This window comes from Diceros bicornis, chromosome 10, assembly GCF_020826845.1.
Source record: "Diceros bicornis minor isolate mBicDic1 chromosome 10, mDicBic1.mat.cur, whole genome shotgun sequence".
Taxonomy (NCBI): Eukaryota; Metazoa; Chordata; class Mammalia; order Perissodactyla; family Rhinocerotidae; genus Diceros; species Diceros bicornis.
In genome coordinates this window covers 8,699,582-8,709,520 of record NC_080749.1, presented here as the reverse complement: position 1 = coordinate 8,709,520, position 9,939 = coordinate 8,699,582, and the positions used below count along the sequence as shown (strand labels likewise).

The 9,939-nt window shown below is 41.1% G+C and overlaps 1 protein-coding gene across 2 annotated transcripts in view; it reads left to right on the top strand.

Moving 5' to 3' along the window:
• Positions 1-1,284: 1,284 nt before the first annotated feature.
• Positions 1,285-9,939, top strand: part of CNTNAP5 (contactin associated protein family member 5) — a 757,303-nt gene continuing 748,648 nt past the window's right edge. The window contains exon 1 of one of the 2 annotated variants that reach the window (XM_058548782.1): positions 1,285-1,681. In XM_058548782.1, coding sequence (XP_058404765.1) covers positions 1,600-1,681 — 82 coding nt within the window. In that variant the 5' untranslated portion in view covers positions 1,285-1,599. The remainder of the gene's footprint in view (positions 1,682-9,939) is intronic. The other variant, XM_058548783.1, reaches the window with a different exon arrangement.

The window sequence follows — 9,939 nt, the reverse complement described above, 5'->3', positions numbered from 1 at the left end:
TTTTAGTATTCCAATGATGTGAGTCCAGCTCTAACCCAAACCGCAGAGTTAACCTCAGGATTCACGCAGAAACTGCTTGAAACCCAGCTCAACCTGCTGTAGCTGTGCAGCTGGCAGCTGAAGACCAAGGGTGTCAGGAATCCATAGTGTAAAATAAGTCTGCGTGTTTGCTACCTGCGGGGGGAGGGGGCGGGAAAGGGAGACGACAACTTCCTCTGAAGTACTCTACCCCTAACTCGCTTGAACGCTTCACACAGGAGGAATCATTATGGTCCCTCATTTTGTTAAGGTTTGACAGCTTTGACAGCTTCCAATAAAAAAAAAAAATAGTAAGTTGATTTACAGCAAAGAAGGAGAGACCCAGATGTAAAATAGAAGCCAAAGACAGAACCAGGGCTTCTAACAGGGAGCCTCTAGGGAGAAACCAAAACTACTCTTTTCCCTCTTTAAATTTAAATCCTTCCAGCGGAGCCCTCAGATGTGGAATCTTATGAGCCACCAGGCCCCCCTCGCTGACTTTCACCACTGCCACACCCAATTTGTCTCTCCCCGTCTCTCAGGCGCCAGCGAACCGCCTGGGCTCCGGCATCTACAGCACCCAGCACCTCGCGGTGCTTGCCCAAAGCTGCGTGCCAACAGCGAGGAAGGAGACGCAGACGCGGTCGCCGGTGAAAGGAGCAGCGATAGGAGAGGGTGCGGGGTCGGCAATGCAGGGGAGAGGACATCATGTTAAACGCTAAATCAGAAATCCCAATATTATCAATATCCGTCAGCCTTCTATACTACGGAACAAACACAGGCGAAATTAAATCGCATAATTCGTCTTCCCTCTCCTATCAAAAAAAAAAAAGCATCTGGTTAGCTCGTGTCAAAGCTTTCCACGGTCAATTCTCTCTTGCTAATGCGTTCTGTCTTCCAACTCCCTTTAGTATCCCTTCAGCAGCGTTCTTCGAAAACCCGGGTTAAATTTCAGTACCTTGACTCATCCTCTAAGTGGGCGAGGAGGAAGGAGGGGAAGAGAGACGGAGAGACAGAGACAGACGTCTCCCTTCCCGTTCCCTTTCCCTCGCAGGTAGCCCGAGCGCACCGCAGCGGCGCGGCGGCGGCGGGGACCGGCCGCAGCGGGGCGGAGACCCGCCCAGGCCGCTCTTATAGGAGGGCGCGGGGCGGGCCTGGCCGGGGGCGGCGCCGCGCGCCCGCTCGCCTATAAGGGGCTGTGCGCCGCGCGGGCACCGGTTCCAGCTCGAGCGTCCGACGAGGCGGATTCGGCTGTCCGCCGAGCTTGGCGCCTGTTGTTACAATTGGGTCTGGATTTGCACCTTTAAGGAGGGGGGACGAGGAGGAAGAGGAGGGCGAGGAAGGCGAGTACAGCAAGCGACAGTTGCAGGGACTGTAGCTTCGGCGGCAGCTCCAGAGAAGACGCCGCTACGGTTTCGATAGAGCGTCTGGGCACGGGATGGAGTGAAGCAGCGAGTGCTCTCCAAGGGGGGGTGGGAGGGGGTCAGGCGGTGCAGCGGAGAAAGAGAGAGAGAGAAAGAAGCCGCGACTGGCGCCTGCGAATTTGGGATTCGATTGGGAGGCACCTCTTACTCGGGGGAAATGGATTCTGTACCACGGCTGACCAGCGTTTTCACTTTGCTGTTCTCCGGTTTGTGGCATTTAGGATTAACAGCGACAAATTGTGAGTACCAGGAGCTGGGGGCGGGTAGGTGAGGTGGGAAATGCTAGCATTTGGAAAGACACTCAACTATCCAAACGTGTTCAATTATGTCTGCTCTAAGCAGAGGAAAAGGAAAAAAAATACTGATTGGTGTGGTTCCATCACTCTAACCATCCCAAAAGTTAGCAGAGCTCGGATAAGCCAGCCCCTCTGGATTTCCTGCCCTTCTCCCCGAATGGCAAAGTTGGGGGGAGAAGGGAAGGTTCTCTTCCCTTAGCCTCCTGCCGCCTCCGCGTTCTGTGCCTGCCTGATTTCAGCCAGGGCTTTTCCCGAGAAGGGCCCCCTGTTCAGATTGTATGCACCAGGGGCTGAGCTTCCAGGGATAGAGATGCTCCCAGCCACTGCACTCGGTGACAGCGGCTCACTTCTGAATGCGGCTGCCTCGGATATGCAGTATGCTCAGTGCTTCACAATAGAGGGCTTTCAGCTCTCCCCTAGGCAGAAGGCTCCAGTTGGGGTTTCTTGCAACCAATGGGCATCGGTTTAACAGGATTAGGAGTTCTGGCCTAAGAGTCATGGCCCAATGTAGTCAAACCACAAGATCAATGGCTGCCCCTGTTACAGGAGGCAGAGCTTCGATGCACACTCCATCCCCAAAATCTTTGTGCCAAAGTACACATAATGAGTATGCACTAAGTGTACACTCTGTCGTCCAAGCTCTAACCTGGGCAAGTGCGGGGCATTTAATTTAATAGGCAGGAAGGCTGGACACCTGGGGATCTGCCACCTGCACTGTGTATTTAAAGAACCCAGTTCGTCAAACTTGAATAAATTGCTAGAGCCATCAGAGGTTCAAGTTCAATTGCTCAGCTGCCTCTCTGGGCAGAGAAAGGGAAGTTTTTCCAGCTCTGGAAACTCTTAAATGAGAAAGAAGGCCATTAAGCCATGTGTGTTGTTTCCAAAGATGGTTTATCAAGGTCCCTCAAGTTTCTGGGCTTGCTCCTCTATCTGCTAACCCCACCACGAACCTCAGAAATGTTTAACTATATTGGAATAGTTCTGATGCTATTTTTTGTAGTCTGAACCATGACTGCTAGAGAAAGGTAGGAAGACTACTTACTAGTTATGAATCCCTCTACCTCACTGCCCACTCTCTCAGGTCCAAGAGGACCTTGAGTAAGAGAGAGTCTACACAGGGAAGACAGTTAGATAAATGTTATTTACTGAAAATGGTCCAAAGCAGAGCCAGTGTTTCTATCTGTGATTGGAAGTTTTGGAGATCCAGAATCTATAGTTAGTGGTAATGCCATATAAAGATTTTATTTAAGTTTGTATTCTAAAGGCATACTGAAGAGGTCAACCTCTCTAAAACGGAGGAGCCAAAGAGCCTTAGTTTAGAAATTATTTCAGAGAATAGGTAGGGACGAGTTCGAATCTGATATTTCTCTTCTTCTCCCCCCCCCCCCACCTCCTTCTTATTCTTCATTTAAGTGAAATTGTTCCCATGGTGCTTTAGAAAAACATCTAAGTGGATTAATAAGAGGAAGTCAGGCATGGTGCTGAGCTGGTCTGTCTACCTCCTAGAACACTAGAGGTCAGTATTGTCCTAATGTTGGAAAGGTGTGACAGCGAAATAGCTGTGTTTTTCCCTTAGCACATTTACCTACCTGAAAATAGTGAATATTTTGAAGATCCACAAAGGTGGGGTGAGGAATAAGGGTGAAATAGATAGAACATACTCTATAGGAATACGGTTTGAGCTTTCTTTTGTAGCACCTTTTCTTAAGAGCAAAGAAAAAAATGAATTGTAGAATGGCATTTTCTGTAAATTAATTGAGTTATAGTTGATATGTTATAATAATGCTCATAAAACCTAAATGGCATGGATTTAAGGCTCATGCTTATCATTACTGGTGCAGCAATAAAGCTAATTTTGAACATTTAAAATGAAACTTTGTGATAATGAGCTTTAGTATTTCATCAGTGACAGTTTAATTTCCCTATATCCAATCAGCATTTCAATTGAATGCACGCTGCTTGCTAAATATTTTGGGGTCAATGTTCTTAAGTTATAATGATAAATGTTTTTATTACACTGAACAAAATGTAATAATTCAGTGAACAATAGAATAGCAGCAGAAAATTGCTTTTGAACTCAGTAAATCTTGGTGGTCTTCAGAACCTGTGATGCAGAACCTCTGAGAAAAAACATTAATGTTCCACAATTCTTCCAGACTTCCATTGTCCACACAATTTATCCATTAAATATACGGCTTTGATTTACCATTTATCTACAATCCATTAACATTTATATGCCTACACTGAGGAAGAGAAGTCTCCTTTCAAATAGTCAATTTGTATGTTTATAGATTATTTGGAGATTTTTTTTCAAAACTAATCTTTCTATATTTTGAAATAACATTTTACATCATTTGTGACAGTAGCCTTGAAAATGTATTATTTATGCAAGATGGTCCATGATATCTAGGTATACCTGTGAACTTTGTTCAAGTAAAAACAACTTTTAATTGTTTCCATTCTTCTAAAAATAATTTGTTGTTGTTGTTGTATATAGAATGTTTGTGTGTGTGTGTGTGTTTAATTTTCTCATAATCTGACCAAAACTTGGGCATTTATCTGCAAGGGAAACATAAATGCTAACCCAATTATAGATTTTATAAGTTTCTAATTAAACAAAATTAAAATAAAGTCAGGTTAGAAGGCCAGCTGCAGTATAGATATTATGAATCTCTGTAGAGAACATAATTACTGACAAGTAATAAAAACTCCGGAAATTCCCCTATTCCGGATTTTCAGGATATTAAATAGCTATAACACTTCCTTTGGGTTTACCCTGAGGGAATTAGTTAATTTCAAATGTAGCTATAATAGGCCTGTGTTAAATGAAAAACCATTTTACATGTAATACCAACTCCTTTGACACGAGAAGAAACTGTGTGACTTGATACTTGGTTAAAATGAAACCAGGAGTTTGAAATGCTGTGGAGTGCTAGCCCTAGTTATGCAACAGCTAAGATGTCAAATGCCCGTCAGGTTATGCAGCCTTCCTGTGCTCACAGGCTTGGGTATAAAACAGCAATTGAGATATGGATCTACTCCCAAACAGAACAGCAACTCAATATTTTACTGAGGGGGTTCTTGGATATGAGGTATGTTGAAAGGCTATTATAATGGGAGAACTTGCATTCAGAAGATAAGAGGAATGCATGGAACACTTATAGGGTCACGATTCGCTTTATTTTTAACAACAATCGGATGTTTCATGATTATGAAGAGCCTTGATTTTGACCAATAAGTCACTTTGAATGATCTTCAAGCATCTTATCTGTTTGTTGTTACATATTAGGTTCACCCAGATAATAGCCTTGAGCGAGAAATCAAAAACTCTTTATTCTAGCCCTTTCCTCAAGACAGAATTTCATCAAAAATATACAAGATGTCAACCATATTCATCAAAATCTTCAGCTAAAGAGCTGCATGATACCTTGAGTTATCTGAAGTTTATGCACAAACCCAATCAATAGGTAATATTATAAATAAACAAAGATCAGGCTGATTTTTTCAGCAGGAGAGTGTTTGCGGTATACTTTGTGTGGCATTTACAGTCAGCAGAAGTGAAGAAAGCACTATAATGCTCCTTTGGAAGAGTCCTAAAGATTTTCCTATGGTTAAATGGGTTTATCTTTGACAATCCATGTGAACTCTCTTCCCTTTCTTTTCACAAAGGCCCCATCTCCAAACTAGAGTCATATTTCCACAACTGGAAAATGTAAATGAAAAACTAGACTAGCAATTTCCACACAGGGGTATAGAACTATGAGAAAATTAGTTGCCATGAGAATAACCTCACTCTACCCACTTATTCTCATTCTAATGCATGACTGTCCTCTAAATTACAGTTTTCTTTTTTCCCTGCTCTTCTTCCCAATTGCTTTTTCTTCAGTGGGACTCAGTTTTCTTTTAGTACATTGCTTTACTTTTCAGTGCCAATTTGTTATGAAACAGAGTAATGTGATATTGTTTGAAATGTTCCTAAAACCTTTAATCGGTGATCCAAAGCCCATTAATTTATATGCCAGAACTCTGCTGAAATATGGCCTACATATGCAAAGCTAATTATCCTTGCCATAAAGGAAGGTGGGGAAAGGGTCTAGTTACCTGAAAGGCCAGAATAGAATAGTCATTCACTCAATCAGACTTTATTTTAAAGCTTCAGTGTACTCATTTGGAGCCAATAATGACATTTTTAATTCATAAGGGAAGCTGTCTTCATTCATCAAAACTCTGACACTTTCTGGGGGGTGTCCTTATAAAGGTTATTGACTTATCCTAATGATCTTGGTGTATTAAATGAAGGAGTTTGATCAAATGATTATTAAGGTCCTATCTAGTCCTAATGTATTTTTGTCTTTAACTGATGATGTTGCCTACTGGTTTTTTCATTTGGATACTTCTGGGATGATTGTACTCAAAATTGTTAAGCAATTATATTTAGAATAACAACATAGTAGGGTTTTAATTCCTACTAACTGCTATGCACTTTGTATCTCTCACTTCATATACTGTGTCCACATAATTTTGCAAGGCAGCACAGCTAGGTAGACTTTATTAAATCCAGGTTACAGATGAGTAAATTTAAGGTTAATAGAAGTTAATAATTTTCACAGGATCATAAAGCTAAGCAATAAAAAAAATCAGAAATTGGACCTATATCTATCTTTCTCCAAAGACCAGACTGTTTGCATGATGTGAAATTAATTCCCATGCCTCCAGTTAGGGTCTGTGTGTGAGCATCTGTGGAAGGTTGCCTTGGGATCCCTATGGTTAGTCTCTGTAGCTCTAGCTGTAGCAAAGGGCACGGAGTAGCAGTTTTCAGCAGAGCCAACTTTTGAGTCATACCTTAGAAAACAAAAAAAAAAAACTAAACATTTGGAATTTAGATGTGATGCAAGATGCCAAGCATCACCATAGTCAAAGATAAGAGGCCTCATATCTGGATGAGCACCAGGGGCTTCATTTTTTTTTTTTACAAGTTTTGATATAAAACTTGATAAGGAAAAGGCGTAGCCTTGATGTAGTCTTGTGACTGCACACACAAACATATAAACACATAACAATACCATGAAATCTACCTCTGTTGGCACCATGTCTTATAAGTTTATAGATGTCAGACCAAACATATTAATTAAATAGCAGGTATGATCTCCTTTCCCAGCACAGGGCTTGTCCCGATCCAGCTCTGCCTGGTCTCTAAATTTCATGTCCACCATTCCTCCTACATCCCCTCATTTCCAACTTTATGGAACTCCTTCACACTGCACAAACAATCCATGTTGTCACATATCTCCCTGTGTTTATTTGCATATGCTGTCTGCTGGGTGTAGAATAGCCTTTCTCATTTTTTATCTTCCCTCACTTTCTCCCAACTCCACACACACACACACTTTCCCCAGGCTGGATCAAGTGCTCCTATATATTACTCTGATATTTTCATAGCACTCCTTATAATCCTTCTCTCTTCAAGTAGATGCAAAGTTCCTTGATTATCATATTTTATTTGAATGTCTATATTCAATACCTAAAACACTGGGCAAATGAATGGATGAGAGAATAAATGAATGATTTCCAACTAAGAATTTTCATTTCTAAACTAAAATTCTTCTATGGTCCTGTTGCTAGTCTTTTTAAATTTATTTGTTTTATGTTTATTTGTTTAATTAACAAGTATTATTATTGTTTTGGAAATTACAAGATGTTAGCATGTGGGGCTGTTAAGTGAAAGAGCAGAAGTTCGTATCATTCAATTGCCTATGGGAGCTGAAGAATGGGCCCCTGCCCTTATACAAGCCTGCACATTTCCTTGACTTCATTGGTATAAAGTATGCCAATTTACATGATCTTATTTGTGTCAAGTGGCCATTTGTTCCTAAAAGAGAAAGCCATCCATGTGACCTCAGTACCAATTTTGAGCTAATTTTATTAACTTGCTTTTGCAATTTTAATGAGGGTTTCCTAGGTATTCTGAAAATATACAAGTACATTGCTGTAAAAATCCTTCTTCATAGCCCAGAGTTTACTATAAAAAGGAAAAGTTTGGATTCTATTTAATGGCATTTTAGTAGTAAATTACTGGAAATATTTTATTGCAAATCTACATTACCCTGATAACATTATTCTGAGTTCCCAATGTCGTCTTTTTAAGCTGTGGTTGGGAGAAGATTTAAGTTTTAATAGTTTGTGTGTGTTACTCATTTGAAAACTTAATTGAAGAAATGAGTCCCAACTAATGGTTCTCTTTTCTAAACTGAAGTTTTCTTTGTGAAGCTGGAGAAATAAAGATGAGTAAGAAGATATTGTCCATGACCTTAAGGAACTTTGAACACAGGCAGCCAGGAAAATAAATCTTTAATTAGGTCAAAGTGATAAATGTTATAACAAAGGTAAGTGGCAGGTGTAACGTAAGGCACAAAGTGAGCATCTCAAACATCAAGGTAGACTCTGAGGGAAATGAAAGTAAGCTAAGCCTTAAACGAAGTCAGATCACTAGCTGGAGAAATGGAGGGAGGCTGTTACAGGCTTTCCGTGTGAAGGTGTGAGACTGAGGGATGTTGTGGTGACTACTTGTAGTAGTGGTTCATAGGCATAGGGATAGAAGAAACTAGAGAAGGAAGTAAGCATGGGAATCTTTTATTTTTACTGTTAAAGCTGTGCAGAGTCATTGAAGGATTATGTATGTGTAATTAGATGATACATCATCAGATTTTTGTTTTTTAAAAAAATCATTGTATGAAGGATAGACAAGAATGGGCCAAGACGATTAGTGAGAAAACTAATTAAGAGATTATTACAATAACTCAGGTGATAATTAATAAGGGTCTAAAGAAGGATGTTTCAGAATTTGCAAAGATTACAAGAATTAGAAAGAAAATAATGGCGAAGTAAGATCAAAACAGGAATATATGAGCTAGTAAACTCACAGAAGGCACAGATTTGGGGTTAAAATGCATTCTATAGCTGTTCCCATTGTTTTTGACAAATGAGAGCTATAGATGCTGGAAAAGGTGCTCTTTTCTCTGAAATGGAGTTCTTCTCTGGGAATACCAACCAACCATATTCTCAGTGCAGTATATTTCATATTTGCATGACAACATATAGCACATGCTGTCAGTATCCATCATCCTGATGCATCTTCTTGTCTGTAAATTATGCTGATTTTTGTCAGCAGACTGAGAACTAGTCATTAAGGAAGGAGTAATTAAACCTCAACATCCTCGTTCTCATGTCCCCTCTGGCAGGGAGGTAAACCAGGGATCATTACTACTATCGGTGGTTGCTCAGTGGAAATAGAAACAAGGGGAAATCGGGTATGCCATGTTGATTTGCTATCATTGGTAATTGATCTGCTGGCATAAATTCCATGTCTCTACATTTCTAATAGCTTTTGTGCATATTCGTGGGGGTTGATTAATGCCATCTGTTCACTGGATCAGTTGAATTGATTGAGTTTAAAGGATGACAACGGTAATGTTGAAGATAGAAAGAAAGTGAAGGGAAATGCCAAAACACTGCTCGTGATGTATATTATTTTTAACTCTCCACCTTTGGAAGCAGAAATATCCCTCTGAAGACAGTCCCAGGCAAATAGTAATCCAAAGAAATTTGCCTAACAGACAGATGCTTGTAGGTGTTAGTCTAGGCCACTGTTTTCTGAATCTATATGTTCAGTTCTCTCCCTCCCTCCCCGCCTCCCTTTCTCTCACTTGTCCTTTCTCTCTTTCCCACTCCTTCTCTGTATCCTGTGGCCATGTATTTTGGGTATTCTCATTGGCTTTTCCCTGAGCTCATGATTGTGTGAAGATGTGAGAGGAAAGGAGAAAAAAGTCTGTTGGATTCCAGTGCTATCTTGCTAAACTACGTGGGCACGATCCCCAAATGTGAAACCTCTCAATGAGGCCTATTCTGAGGGCAGGCCTGACAGGGATCTGCCGCCCGCAGGGCACTTGGGAAAGCCCACTCGATTCCAACACCCCCACCCATCTGTCCCCAAACAACTGTGCTAACTCCATTAGTCTCCCGAATCTGTAAATATGGGAACACGCCTCTCTATTCATAGAGATAAGCCTAAAGACACAGAGCCCCACTGGGAGAGAAAATATAGACATGTAAATCTGTACTGAACTATACTTCACTGAGAGAAACAGACCTTCTCCAGAAGAAAAGTTTATAGAAGAGATAGTACTGGGTATCTGAAGGGGGGG